This window comes from Phocoena sinus, chromosome 10 (genome assembly GCF_008692025.1).
Source record: "Phocoena sinus isolate mPhoSin1 chromosome 10, mPhoSin1.pri, whole genome shotgun sequence".
Taxonomy (NCBI): domain Eukaryota; kingdom Metazoa; phylum Chordata; class Mammalia; order Artiodactyla; family Phocoenidae; genus Phocoena; species Phocoena sinus.
Genome location: NC_045772.1, coordinates 52,529,644 through 52,544,849, shown reverse-complemented (window position 1 = coordinate 52,544,849; position 15,206 = coordinate 52,529,644). Strand labels below are relative to the sequence as shown.

The 15,206-nt window shown below is 45.0% G+C and overlaps 1 protein-coding gene across 9 annotated transcripts in view; it reads left to right on the top strand.

Moving 5' to 3' along the window:
* Positions 1-615: 615 nt before the first annotated feature.
* Positions 616-15,206, top strand: part of RASSF3 (Ras association domain family member 3) — a 108,873-nt gene continuing 94,282 nt past the window's right edge. For 5 of the 9 annotated variants that reach the window (XR_004351634.1, XR_004351637.1, XR_004351636.1 and 2 more), the window contains exon 1: positions 620-1,485. Coding sequence is in view for 3 of the 9 variants with exons in the window: in XM_032644304.1 (XP_032500195.1) it covers positions 1,375-1,485 (111 nt within the window). In the remaining 6 variants the exon portion in view is untranslated. Of the gene's footprint in view, positions 1,502-15,206 lie in introns of all 9 variants that reach the window. The other 4 variants (XR_004351633.1, XM_032644305.1, XM_032644306.1 and 1 more) reach the window with 4 other exon arrangements.

The window sequence follows — 15,206 nt, the reverse complement described above, 5'->3', positions numbered from 1 at the left end:
TCTTTAAGCCTCAGCTGCTCTAGGTGTAAAATGAGCATAAAATAGTCCTAACTACCTTATAGAGTTGTTTTGAGGACTAAAGGAGATAGTGCAAGAAAGTTTAGCTATAATGGCTGAAAAATTTTTTTCTAACCCGTCTCTTCCCCTCCTAAGAAACCTCTCCTAAAGTCGGCTTACTCTAGCAGGGCTGAAACTTCAAAACAACCTTTCGGTCAGGATCTCTGCAAGGAAATTAGTGTGATTTAAATCAATTCAATAACACCAAGGTGTAAATGACTAACATCCACAGGTGGCTTGGAGGAAAAATTTGCATTTTAAAAGAGGATTGGCTGACAGAAAGGATTCAGAAAATAGGGATTTTTTTTTTTTTTTTTTTTTTTGGAGGGTGAATAGAGTTCCCTGAACCCTTCACCCCAACGCTGAAATCATGCCTTGTAGGTTTAAAGAGGATTGTGGAAGGGGACATTTAAAAAGCACGTTTAATTAATACATACTCGAACTGCAGAACTAATTCACCCCCCTTCGCACCAAGTGGCCTCAAAGATCATAATGACCTTGGCGGTCCTTATCTGGGAATGAACCCACACTAGAAAGAAGGGCGAGAGGGAAAGACCGAAGCTCAACTGAATTTCCGGAAAGGATGTTTTCATTTGAATAAACTCAAGCCAGTCGTTACCTCCCCATTCGTCTCAGCTAACTTTTAACCCTCCTGGAGGGCCGAGTTGCCGGAATTCAGGACGGGGCGAAACGGCTGCGGGGCGCCTGAGGGTCTTGTGGGGAGGGTCCCTCGGCCGGGCAATCTCCACTGCCACCAGCTGGACCCCGAAAAGGGGCGAGCAGTGCGGGGACAGCGGAGAAATTTCCCTGCTCTGCTTGGGCCCTCCCCCAAACCCGAGTTAGCCGGGCGTGGGGCTGGTGGACTGATCTCAGAGGAATTGGCAGGATCCGGGAGGCTGAGGGAGCGGCCGGGAGCACAGACGCAGCCATCGTGGCGGGGCTCCCGGGGTTCCCCAAATACAGCTAGGGAAGAGCAGCACGCCTGGAACAAGCCGGCTGCACCGCCCCCAACTGCGGCCGCGCTGGGAGTGCCCAAGCCGCGTGCGGAGCGTCCCGGGCCTTTCGGGGCGGGGCCCCAGGGGCGGGGTCGCAGGGAGCTTCAGGGCCCCAGCCGCGCCCAGAATCGGGCCGGGAAGCCGGGAGGCGGCAGGCGGGGCGCGGACGGCCGAATTGAGCGGCGGCCGCAGCTGCAGCAGGACGGCCCGCCGGCGGCTCGGGGCCGCGCGCCGGGAACCTCGCGGGGCGGGCGGGCGCGACACCCCCTGCCTGGCCGCCAGCTCCCCGGGGAGGCGGCCCGCGCGCGACGGGACCAGCAGCATGAGCAGCGGCTACAGCAGCCTGGAGGAGGACGCCGAGGACTTCTTCTTCACCGCCAGGACCTCCTTCTTCAGGAGAGCGCCCCAGGGCAAGCCCCGCGCCGGCCAGCAAGTGAGTGGCGTGCCCGGTAGGCGCAGTAGCCGGCGCTCGGTCGCTCCCGGGGAGTCCCGGCGCGGCGGGACCCCCAAGTCCACGGGTCTCCGCGGGGCGCGCGGGGGGATGCTCGCGAGGGAGGAGGAGGAGACGGAGGAGACCTCCGAGAAGGGGTTTCTGTCTTTCCGGATGCCGGGGTAGTGCCTTGAGCTTGCTCGTGCGGGCGTGCGCGGGGCTCCCTGGGGAGGGAAGCCGGAGGGAGGGCGGGGAGGCGGAGGGCCCGCTCCCGCCTGCTGCGGCAGATGGCCTCTGTTGCTCTGCCTCCGGCGGCCGGCGGCTGGGGGGGGCAGTTCTGAGAGCCAGGAGGCGTCCGCCGGCCACTCCCCGCTTTTCCCCTGCGCCTGGGGACGCCCTTCGCCCCCTCGCGGGCCTCACGCCGGCCCCCACTATTAGTCCGTTCCCTGGCCTGTGGCCCCTGGAGTGGCCTGGGGGCCGTGTAACACCCGGGAGAGGACGTGGGGACCTGGCCTCCCCTGCCTTCCCGGTCCAGGCGCCTCTCGTGGCGGTATCGGTGGGGGAGCGCTGAGAGGAACGCCTGGCCAGACCAGAGCAGGCGTTCATTAAATCTTGGTAGCGGGAGTCAAGGTTGTGCGGTTCCAGTAAAGTCAATTGTATAGGTGCCTCGAATGTTTTGCAAACAAGTTCCGGTGCTAGGTAGGATCGGCCGGCGAGAGCTGAGCCTTCCGCTGGTTTCTTCCTTTTTTGGAGGAAGCGTGCAGTGTGGGAAGCATGACTTGGGAGAAGATGGGAAGACTTGGGCCGGTTTCGCCGACCGTGACAGTGTCAGGGAGGTTACCCCGAAACAGGACACTTGGGCAGACTTCGAAGTCGGGCGCTTGAAACCCGCGGCCTCCTGGCCCTGGGAGCCACACCAAGGAAGCCCTGCCAACCCTGACGTGCTCCTATCAGATGAGAGAAGGCTGGACCGGAACAAATTGGTTGCTCTTAAAAAACAGTAGGCGCGCTCCAGACATCGCCATCAGACTTACTTCTAGAGACTAGAAGCAAGGAAAATCGTTCAGGGCCGGGTGATGCCTTCTGGGAGGGGTGAGGACGGAGTAATGTGTCAGGGTTTCTTTGCCAGACTTCTAAAGTTTATTTAACCACTTTATGAGGTCAAATTTCTTGTTACGATTCGGAAGTTTTTTGAACCTCTTAACTTCCAAACCAGAAGAAGGGGGGAGAGGGGAGAGGGAAGGGCAAGAGTGAAGTCGGATACCCTTATTCAGTAGCAGTTAACCCCAAGTGAAGTTCTGGTTCAGTAGGTCTCTGTTCTTTATTGTTTCTAAGGCTTACAGGCATACTATTTACTAGTCACTTTAACCCGAGGCTGCTATAACGAATGCCGCAAGCTAGGTGACTTCAACAAGTATGTGTTTCTGACAGTTCTAGAGGCTACAAGTCTGAGATCTGGGTGCCAGCATGTCGGGTTCTGATGAGGGCCCTTTCCTGGCTTGCAGACAGCTGACTTCTGGCAGTGTCCTCACCCAGAGAAAGGGCTGCCTCTTTCCCACTTAAGAGGACACTCATCCCATTGTGTGGGGGGCACCCTCAAGACTTGGTTACCTCCCAAAGGCCCCGCATCCCAAATCCTGTCACATTAGGGCTTCATCATGTGAACTGGGCAGGGGTGGGGCAGAAACATTCGGTCCATAGCAAGTGAAATCTTATTTTTAGTGGAGTGTATTTTAAGGACAGGAGTTTGCTGTGAGGTTTCGAAGTCAGAAATAACCGCCCTCCAATCACTCGTAGAAGGATTGCATTTCCTTGTTCTTTTTTCAGTTTGCTTTTCTCTTTCTTTCTTGACCTCCCCTTTCTTTCCTTTCTCTACTTTCTTGCTGTCATCATTTGACACTTGGAATAGAGATCGTCAGAGATGGTTGTGGTAGTTTGAAGTCTATTCCGGAGGTGACTAGTATCTCCAAAAAACTAGCTGGTCCTGAATTCTCCAGGTGTGAGATGCTCCTTGACAAGGGACGAAGTATCCAGGTTGAACTTGTATGAAAACGCTTTAAAAGTAAAAATAGGGCTTCCCTGGTGGCGCAGTGGTTGACAGTCCGCCTGCCGATGCAGGGGATACCGGTTCGTGCCCCGGTCCGGGAGGATCCCGCATGCCACGGAGCGGCTGGGCCTGTGAGCCATGGCCGCTGAGCCTGCGCGTCCGGAGCCTGTGCTCCGCAACGGGAGGGGCCACTGCAGTGAGAGGCCCGCATACTGCAAAAAAAAAAAAAAAAAAAAAGTAAAAATAGGTGGCGCAGTGGTTAAGAATCCACCTGCCAATGCAGGGGGGACATGAGTTCGAGCCCTGGTCCAGGAAGATCCCACATGCTGCGGAGCAACTACGCCCGTGAGCCACAACTACTGAGCCCACGTGCCACAACTACTGAAGCCCGCACGCCTAGAGCCCGTGCTCCGCAACAAGAAACCCACACACCACAACGAAGAGTAGCTCCCGCTCGCCACAACCAGAGAAAGCCCGCGTGCAGCAACGAAGAACCAACACAGCCAAAAAGAAATAAAATAAATAAATAAATTTATTTTAAAAAAAAAGTAAAAATATTTTTTTCAGGGTTTATACACACAGTGTTTCTATGTTACACTCATTAACTTATGTAATATTCATCTAGTATATATATATATTATACTCATTTAATGTTACTTATTTAGTATTTAGAATTGGTTTGACATCAATATGTATTTTGAAGATTGTGCTGAAAATCAGGACAGTAAGACCTAGACCTTTGCTTAAAGAGCTTCAAAGTATGTTCTGAAACTTTATTGCCTGTGTATTTCCCCTTCTAACATAACACATACAGGGTGCTGAGTTAGAGGACTTATTAGAGGACTTATTTGCCAGTTGGAGAAGGTGTTCTAATTGAATTTTTGTGGGCATTTGGGTTTATTTAGAGTGAGTCTGTTAAATTCCTGATAAGATTTGTGAGTTAAATTTAAATCAAGGCACTCTTAATACAGAACATTTCTTTTACCTGAGGTTAGATAAGCCTTTTTTCATTTTTTACGCTGGTGATTGTAAGAATTAGGTAGGCACTTCTGCCATATGGTGTAAAAGGTGAAATTTATCGTTTCTTCAGAGAGATGGGAAGAGAAGTGTTGTCAGAAGGATCTATTATTGATAATAGTCAGTTTTTTGGTGCTATACCACCTGGTGGAAAAGCCAGGAAAATGTGTTTCTAGAACTCTTGAAAATATCCAGGGAAAGCGAGATGTTTGTGGTAAAAGCAGGATGGGGAGAAAGGGGGTTGAGAAATTTCTTTCTTCTCTTGCCAGGCAAAGGAACATAGCCCAACTTCTTTCTTTCTCCAAGAATAACAAAAATGTTATTTTCTTTCTTATTTTATATTGGTGCCCTCTTTAAGAAAGAAAAAAAAGAAAGGAAAAGGCTTAAAAACCGGTCTGAAAGATACAGAGGGAATGAACATGTGTGGCTTTTTGATGGTAGTTTGAATGTCATGCTTACTGCTGTATCCCCAGGGCCTCCATCAGTAAATATTAGTTGAAATGAATGAATTCTTTCCTGGTTTGATAATTGTTGGCTCTTTATGGCTTTTCAATGTACCCTGTCTCATGATTCTTCCAAGAATCCTCTGAACATTAACCTAATGAAAGGTTAGGCCTTGTTAAGTGGTTCACCAAAGACCTCCATTTAGGTGGGGGAAAGGCAGAACTCGTTTTCCTGACTCAAATTCCGGTCTCCTTTTTGCTGCTTCTCGGCTATAAAAATAATTTTTGTTTGTTTTTTTTATTTTTGGCCGAACCATGCGGCATGCGAGATCTTGGTTCCCTGACCAGGGATCGAACCTGCACCCCCTGCAGTGGAAGTGCTGAGTCTTAACCACTGGACCGCCAGGGAAGTCCCAAAAAAATATATATATATTTTTTTGCAATATGCGGGCCTCTCACTGTCGTGGCCTCTCCCGTTGCGGAGCACAGGCTCCGGATGCGCAGGCTCAGCGGCCATGGCTCACGGGCCCAGCCGCTCCGCGGCATGTGGGATCTTCCTAGACCGGAGCAAGAACCCGTGTCCCCTGCGTCGGCAGGTGGACTCTCAACTACTGCGCCACCAGGGAAGTCCCCCCAAAATAATTTTAATATTCCATTTTCCTTTTGCAAAATGGACATCTATAATTTAGGAGTTTCTTAAAACTTTGATACCCGGTAGGTGTCATTCATATATCTTCATTACAGTGTTCATAATTCATACTTTTGAATTCACCATTTTGTTTCGTGCAGAACCAAGAACGTCAACAGTCTGTTACCATAATTTTCCTTTTCTACACATTCAGGCTTCCAAGAGTAGAAATGGACTAAAATTGTTGGACTTCCCTGGTGGCACAGTGGTTAAGAATCTGCTTGCCAGTGCAGGGGACATAGGTTCGAGCCCTGGTCTGGGAAGCTCCCACATGCTGCGGAGCAGCTAAGCCCACGCGCCACAACTACTGAGCCTGTGCTCTAGGGCCTGCAAACCACAACTACTGAGCCTGCGTGCCACAACTACTGAAGCGTGCGCGCCTAGAGCCCGTGCTCTGCAGCTAGAGAAGCCACCGCAATGAGAAGCCCACGCACAGCAATGAGAGAGTAGCCCCCTCTCACTGCAACTAGAGAAAGTCCGCCCACAGCAACGAAGACCCAACACAACCATAAATAAATAAAATAAATAAATAAGAAATGGACTAAAATTATTAATATAATCTGTCAGCATGTCTTATTCTGCTTTTTTTGTAAGCTAAGGCTTGAGCCTTGTGTAGATAATAGGAATAAGACATGACACTGTGTTCGCTTTAGAAGTAGAATAGTCAAGAAGTCTTGAAGAACTTGAAATTGTCTTCTGAATCATCCACGCTTTTAAAAACGTTAAACTGAAGAATGGTTTAATAAGGCAAGCCTGTGAGACTCCACATAACAGGCCTCAAGTTTGCCCCTGGGTTTTTTCCTTATCATAATTTAAATATTTCTGTGGTTCTCTGGTTCTGTGTCTTATTGCTGGAATCAACAGTAATGAGTTGCACTGTTTTATTCAGTGTTTCCATTAGAAGTTTTGGTGATAGACCGCGGGGGGTAGGGATGCAAAGAACAATGGTTTATAACATTAAAGGTATTTCGGGTAAACTTGTATACTAACACTGAATCCCTATATTACTGAATATAAACATTCCCAGCAGTCAGTTTTGCCGGTGCACGGTCATGTGCACATTTTGTTGCCGTGTCCAATATATTCTGTCCTTGCACAGTATTAATCCATTGGAATTTTGTGTTTGTGTGAGCAGAACTCAGAGAGACACATCCCTTTAACTGAATTTCAAAAGGAAATTAGTCACCAATCTTATACCCCTGCATACATGAGCAATACACTTTCTACCTCATTTCTTCTTCTGGCTAACTTGCAAGATTTGGAATTATTTGGAAAGCAGTGACACAAAACATTTACGAAAAGAAAAGCTAAAAATATCCAATAATGTGGTTATTCTTTTTAGACTTCCTTTGGCAGTCAGTGCATGTCATACTGTAAACATTCATTTTTCTGGGACGAAAATATTAGGCTGACCGAATGCTTCCTAGTGTGGTCTGATCACCAGCTTCTAGCCCGGAGCATCAGTTCTTGCTTACTCCCAGCTTCCCACATAAATATCTGCCTTTTGATAAAGGCCCCAGTTCGAGGCTTGTTTTTCACTTCTGATTTGTCCCAGGGTCATTAGCTAGGCAGACCCCTCTTTGGAAGGCATGGTGAAAGACAACATTGGATATTATAAGATACATGCTTGCAAAGGTACGTCTTGGCTAACTTGGCCCCTTTGCGTCCTTGTCTCATTGAAGAGCTGATACATATGTTGCCTTGTGGGAGGTTTTATCCTGGCTCAGCAAGTATTGCCTATATCATATGTTATATAACAAGGCTCGGCTTATTGTTCGCTCTCTGACGCAGCAACTTTTAAATAACACCCTGGAACTAGGACCCTAGTCTTATTAAGCCTTCTTCAGTTGCTTTCAGTATCCAAGTTATTCCCCATCACAGAACTTGGGCCTGGAATTGCTTCCCTTAGTTCCTCTTCCCTCGTCAGCTTCCATGTCACCTTCCCAGAGAAGTCTTTCTGAACCACCAATCCGAAGTAGGCCCCCTTCCCTCTTAAAGTCCTCTGCTCTTTCCCTTCATAGCAAAAATTATAATTTGTTATTATATTTTGTTTAGGACAGAGACTAGCACGTTTACCCAGGGTCTAAAATAAATACCTGGCAGTTAGTAGGCGATTGAATGAATGGAAGCCTACTCATCATTCTGGATGGAAGTCCCAGTACTTGGTACTGTGAGTTTTCCTTTATACACAAATGTACACAGTTTCCCCCCGTCTCCCAACTAGACCATAAGCCTCCACAGTATCTTAGCCATTTAAAAAAGGATGATATTGCTATCAACAGATATCAGATATCTGTTGATCTGATATCAACAGATTGATATCTGTTACTTCTAGTTTAGATATAACTCTATTTTTTTCCCTTATTTTAAGAAAGCCACTCATTCATGCAACAGATGAGTTTATTTTTGCAAACAGTTTATTTTTGCTGTGAATGGGAAGAGTAGAAGGCTGAGGGGAGGGGTGTGTACTTCGGATTGGTGATTCAGGAAGACTTCTCTGAGAAGGTGACATGTAGAGAGGATCTGTATCTCCCCCCCCTCCCAAATCTGGCTCTGGGGACAGAGCAGTGAAAAAATAATGTCCCTAGCCTCATTTAGTAAATTTTAAAAAGCTTATCAAATACACAAATTAAAGCAGCTCTCATTTTTCTTTAAAGAGCTAGCTCCCTTAGTAAAAGGGACCTTTTAACTGTTTATAGTTTTTCAGGAATCACCCCTACTGTGCAAAGTCTGGTAAAGCTATTACATCTATTTAGATGGAAACGTTGGCTGAGATGTGTACCCCTGTAAAACAAGCCACATTTCTCTGTTGACATCCGTAGTAAACTTGTAGATTACTGTGTTCCAGCAGAAACATAATCATCCTATAGTTAGTTCTGGTTTGCCTCTCAGTGGCTAGGTGAAATGGTTTTTGTTTACTTGCTATATACATATTTTTCATGGAGAGGGCCCAGATACACACTAGGAAAGAGATGTCAGAGTCCATAAAAAAGATTAAAATGTGAAATAAATGTAAAAATGTCACAAAGTAGAAGTGGCCGTCATTCTAAAACTGTGCTGCCCACATAAGGTAGTTATTAGCTGTCAGCACTTGAAATGTGGCTCACCTGACTTGAGAGAGGCTGTGAGTCTGAAATACATACTGGATTTCCAAGACAAAGGAAAGAATATAAAATATACCACAGTAATTTTTTAATATTGATTACGTGTTGAAATAATACTTAGCATATATTGAGTCAAATAAAATTAATTTTTACCTGTTTATTTTTTAACATGGCTATTGGAAAATTTTAAGTTAGTGGCTTGCGTTATATCAGTGCTGGACAATGCTGTTTGCGCTAACTCTTGCCAGGGGTGTGAATCTCCATCCTTTAGATGGCTGCAGGTGAATGGATGTGGTACCAGCCAGACCCACTGGGAAGATTTTTCTTTGTGAAGAGGAACTTGCTGTTTGGTATAGTTTCTTCTCAGCCTAGCTTAGGTCACACATACAAGCATTTTGAGATTGTGAAACTTTTGTGTGTGGGGACTTCCCTTTTTTTCACTCGTGAGCTGATAGGATAAAACCATCCTAATGGCATTCTAGCTGCAACGAGGAGAGGGCTCATTCTTTCATAGAGTATTAACACAGCCAGAGTAATCTGCATTTTATAGGCTGTAGTTGCTCACTGCTGCTACATGATTCCATCAGCTAAGATAATTTACCAATTATATATTGCAACACTCAGTTCTTTTGCCAGATACTAAACAAAGTGAGATAATAAGAGAAGGAAAAAGGATGAGTTGGGCAATTGGAGACCAGAAGAATAGATTTAGAAGATCTTGGATTTAAAAGATTTAGAATGTAAGCAGCAAAGTGTTTTCATGAAATTAATGCAGGTTGGGCAGAGTGTGTGTGTGTGTGTGTGTGTGTGTGTGTGTGTGTGTGTGTGTGTGTGTTGTGAAAGGGGTTTCCTAAATTCATTTCCCAAGTGTTTATTGAATATTCACAATGGCCTAGGCTGTGCTAGGGATTCAATGAACAAACCAGATTGAAATCTGCTCTCATGCCGTTTAGTTAGATCAACTCTTATCCATGGTAAAGGGCAAGATCTGAGTCCAAAATTTGGCTCCATGTTTGTTTTGTATATGCTGAAAAAATGAGTAATTTCTCATATGCATGTCATTTGTACTGGAAAGATTTTAAGATTTTATAAATAGAGCAATATGTTCTTAAATTTTTTTTTTTTTTTTTTTGCGGTACGTGGGCCTCTCACTGCTGTGGCCTCTCCCGTTGCGGAGCACAGGCTCTGGATGCGCAGGCTCAGCAGCCATGGCTCACGGGCCCAGCCGCTCCGCGGCATGTGGGATCTTCCCGGACCAGGGCAGGAACCCGTGTCCCCTGCATCGGCAGGCGGACTCTCAACCACTGCGCCACCAGGGAAGCCCCTTAAATTTCATTTTATCTTTTTGTTAATTAATTAATTTTTGGCTGCTTTGGTTCTTCCTTGCTGTGCGCGGCTTTCTTTAGTTGCAGCGAGCAGGGGCTACTCTTTGTTGTGGTGGGCGAGCATCTCATTGCGGTGACTTCTCTTGTTGCAGAGCACGGGCTCTAGGCGCGGGCTTTAGTAGTTGTGGCTCGAGGGCTCCAGAGTGCAGGCTCAGTAGTTGTGGCGCACGGGCTTAGTTGCTCCGCAGCATGTGGGATCTTCCCGGACCAGGGCTCAAACCCGTGTCCCCTGCATTGGCAGGCGGATTCTTAACCACTGCGCCACCAGGGGAGCCCCTTAAATTTCGTTAATAGTGCTATAAAAAGCACATCACAGATATTATTTATATATAAATATTATTTTGTAGAATTGTTTTCCAGGTTTTTTCATTTTTCTGTTTTGCACATATATAATCATACTCTACTATCATTTTTTTAAATTGTGGTTTGGGAATTCCCTGGCCATCCAGTGGTCAGGACTCTGCGCTTTTACTGCGGAAGGCCCAGGTTCGATCCCTGGTCAGGGAACTAAGCTCCCACAAGCTGCGGTGGCATGGCCAAGAAAATAAAAATGAAAATTGTGGTTTAATACAGGTAACAAAATTTGCCATCTAAACCATTTTTAAGTGTTCAGTAGTGTTAAGCACATTTACATTGCTGTGTATCCAATTGCCAGAACTTTTTCATCTTGGAAACTGGAACTCTGTCCTCATTAAACTACAATTCCCCTTTTCTCCTCCTGGCCAGCTCCTGGCAACCAGCATTCTACTTTTTGTTTCTGTGTGTCTCCCATAAGTGGTATCATACAGTATATGTCTTTCTGTATGTGACTGCCTTATTTCACTTAGCATTAGGTCCTTAAGGTTCATCCATGTGTCAGAAGTTCCTTCAAGTCTGAATCATATTCCATCTTATATATATACACACCTCATTTTGTTTATCCATTAATCAGTCGATGGACATTTGGGTTGCTTCCACCTTCTGACTGTTGTGAATATTGCTGTTGTGAACATGAGTGTACACATATCTCTTAGAGACCCTGGTTTCAATTATTTCAGATATATACCCACAAGTGACATTGCTGAATCATGTGATAATTCTATTTTTAATTTTTTGACGAAAATTATACTAATAGATTTGAATCCCGCTATTTAAAGTTAGAATTATGAGATATTGCTGTGTGATTTCAGCTATCATTTTGATGTCTGCATTGTATTTTACTGAGTAGGCGGTTATTCCTGAAATAAGGGAAAACATGGATGTTTCTAATTTTGCTAATAACACTATAGTGAACAAGAGCAAGAAACCTTTACCATTTATGGATTTTCTTCTATTCTAAAAATATATTTTAATTTATTTTTGGCTGTGTTGGGTCTTCATTGCTGCGCGCGTGCTTTCTCTAGTTGCAGCGAGTGGGGGGCTACTCTTCGTAGTGGTGTGCGGGCTTCTCATTGCAGCGGCTTCTCTTGTGGAGCACGGGCTCTAGGCATGTGGGCTTAGTAGTTGTGGTGCATGGACTTAGTTGTTCCACGGCATGTGGGATCTTCCCAGACCAGGGATTGAACCCGTGTCCCCTGCATTGGCAGGCGGATTCTTAACCACTGCGCCACCAGGGAAGTCCTGGATTGTTTTCTTTTAGGATAGATGTACAAAATAGAATTTACTGAGCATGAGGGTGTAACCATTTTATGGCTCTAGTTATTTATTGTCAATTTAAGACTATATTTTTATCTGGTTTCACTGCACCCTCAGCTCCACTGGGTATAGTCATTAAGACAGAGGAAAAACTTCCTAAAGACACCTCATTGTTATTGCATTCCTTTAATTAACAGTGAATTTAGGGACTTCCTTGACAGCCCAGTGGTTAAGATTCCATGCTTCCACTGCAGCACTGCAGGGTGTTCAGTCACTGGTTGGGAAACTAAAGATCCCACATGCTCCGCAGTGCGGCCAGAAAGCCCCCAAAACAAGAAACAACGGTGAATTTAATTTTTTTTGTACTTCTGAGTGGGTCTTCCTCTTGGTGTGAGCAATGTTCATGGCTTTTTTTTTTTTTTTAAATTAATTAATTTATTTTTGGCTGTGTTGGGTCCTCGTTGCTGCGCGCGGGCTTTATCTAGTTACGTGAGCGGGGGCTACTCTTCCTTGCACTGCGCCGTCTTCTCATTGCCGTGGCTTCTCTTGTTGTGGAGCACAGGCTTTAGTAGTTGTGGCATGCGGGCTCTAGAGCACAAGCTCAGTAGTTGTGGTGCATGGGCTTAGTTGCTCTGCGGCATGTGGGATCTTCCCGGACCAGGGCTCGAACCCGTGTTCCCTGCATTGGCAGGCAGATTCTTAACCACTGCGCCACCAGGGAAGTCCCTGTTTTTGGCTTTTGACCATGTGTTAGGTAGGTGGAAATCTTGAGAACACTGCTCTTTGAGTCTCATGCCTATTTAGCTGGGTAGATGCTTCCCCTTTTTTGTGGTCAGCTGAACTTCAGGTTATTTTTGACTTTGTTTGTACCAAAGGGTGGTTGCATGTTCTGGCCTTTGGAAATACTTTAGAATGTGTTTCAGGCTGACATCACTGAAACTCAGAGCAAAATACTTTTTTAACTCCTATAATTACAGCACAGGAAAGGCATTGCTAAGACAGCAGCAGCATCCTGTGAATACACTGTGGAATATTGAGGGTGGGGAGCGGGATGATGTGTCTTTTGCTAACCATGTGAAAAAGGGTGACTGGGGGTGCCTGCTTATCTTTGAATTTCAATAAATTTAGCATCAGTTTTCCAGCCACTATGGTAGAATTTTGAGGATTCTAAGCTCTCTTATAAATAAACTGGAAACTGAAAAAAAGTTTAGGACAAACTAGTAAAAAATCCCACCTACAAAAGAGGATTTTTATACTGTTTACCTGTGAGCTTATTGTTTGTGGTTGAAAAATTGCAATTAGATGGAATCTGTCCCCACAGTCTGCTTTAAGGTTCACCTGTGTCTGAAATTGTTGCTTAATGTGTTATAATCTGATTAACCGCTAGTTTGGTCTCATTTAATTTTTTTCCTTCTTTCAGAGTATTTTAATTAAGTGAATCTTTTAAAAGGATGTGAAGAGTTATTTCTGACTTTAGATAGATTATGAACTCTCCTTAATCCTCATATTCTTAGACAACTCAAATTTACCCTGAAAATTTCCTACAGATGCTTGTTTTGAGGAATATCATTTTTGGTAGTTTGCCATTTAGGTCATAGAAATTTGTGTGTCTGATACAGTTCTTAAAGAGCAAAACAAAACCCAAAAAATTTTTATGAAAATAGAAAACATAGCTAGGTGCATTACATAGGAGAAAAAAAATACCAATACTAAAATGAAGTTTAACATCCCATGATGTTTTACAGTTAAAGGAGCTTTCCAGGGGAATTAAGGTTCAATTGGTGTATTTGGACTCTAATTTCAGTGGAGCTTTGAGATGAGAAACAAAACAGAAGTTTTATTGGTTTAAGCAGATCCAGGTTTAATGGCAAAGGTGAATTCAGGGGTTGCTTGACTGTAGTCAGTGATTTCCCAGCTCTGGGAAAATATAAATATTATGTAGGTGGCTTAAAGAAACTATTACTTTTGTATGTTTAAGGCCTGTTTCTGTTTGTTTAAACACGCTTGTGTATTGCTTTTTCTTGCCTGTTTTCCTTTGGGGGGAAGTACTGCCGTTTCAGATCTGTCTGAGGTTTGGGAATTCCTTTCTTGCTTTTCCTAATGGTCTGGGGTGGGCACGCAGTGCAGTTGGCTGGCATGAGTGTGGTCGTTCTGCTGTACTGAGGTGTGGGGTTGGATCCTCGGCTGTACCGTGGGTCTCGGCTAGAGGAAATTTGTCCTGTGAACTGTACCCAAAGCATAATTATTCCTGCCATTCAGTGGAGAGGATTTGGAAGTAGGTCCTGTAGAAGAAGGAGTACCTTTCAAAAAGGCAAACCTAGCACCAATATCAACAAATCAACTTGAGATCCATTCTCACTGCACTAGTTCCTGTGCAGTTTTCATTAAAATGGATCTTAGCGGGGAGGGGCACAATAGGGGTACGGAGTAAAGAGGTACCAACTGTTACGAATAAAATAAGCTACAAGGGTATATTGTACAAAATAGGGAATATAGCTACTGTTTTATAATAACTATAAATGGACTATAACCTTTAAAAATTGTGAATCAGTGTATTGTACACCTGTAACATATATTGTACATCAACTGTACTTCAATTTAAAAATATCAATCTTTATAAGAAGAAAAAATAAAATGGATTTTGTTCTTTTGGGGTGAGGCTATTACTATTAAAAAAAGGGGGAACTGGATTTTGTTACAGGCTAAAAGGGTAGTGTGTTCTTTTTTTAAAAAAAATTATTTTTGGCTGCATTGTGTCTTTGTTGCTGCACGCGGGCTTTCTCTGGTTGCGGCGAGCAGGGGCTACTCATCATTGCAATGCGCAGGCTTCTCACTGTGGTGGCTTCTTGTAGCAGAGCACGGGTCCTAGAGCGTGCAGGCTTCAGTAGTTGTGGCACACGGGCTCAGTAGTTGTGGCTCACAGGGTCTAGAGCACAGGCTCAGTAATTGTGGCACACGAGCTTAGTTGCTCCGCGGCATGCGGGATCTTCCCGGACCAGGGCTTGAACCCGTGTCCCCTGCATTGGCAGGCGGATTCTTAACCACTGCACAACCAGGAAGGTCCTGGGTGGTGTGTTCTTCATTGACTGATTGGAAGCAGTCGGGTGAGACAGCCTGAGTTAAATCATCGCTAGCTGTGTTGTCTTGGACAAGTCATTGCACCTCTTTAAGCCTCAGTTTCTTCATCTGTGAAGTAGTAGCATGCCTGGCACATAATAAGCAGTAATTAATATTAGCCATTATCATTTGTAAAAGGTTCTACTGTATATAATCATGTACTTTGAGTGTACTAGGTTGAATGGAGAACTGACAGTGGTTGAGAGATTTGAAGTGAACCTAATAACCTAGCCAAAGAATGAAAGACAGCAGGAAATTAGGTTGTGTCTCTGACTTTACGGACCAAAATGAATTGGGAATCTCAGTGTA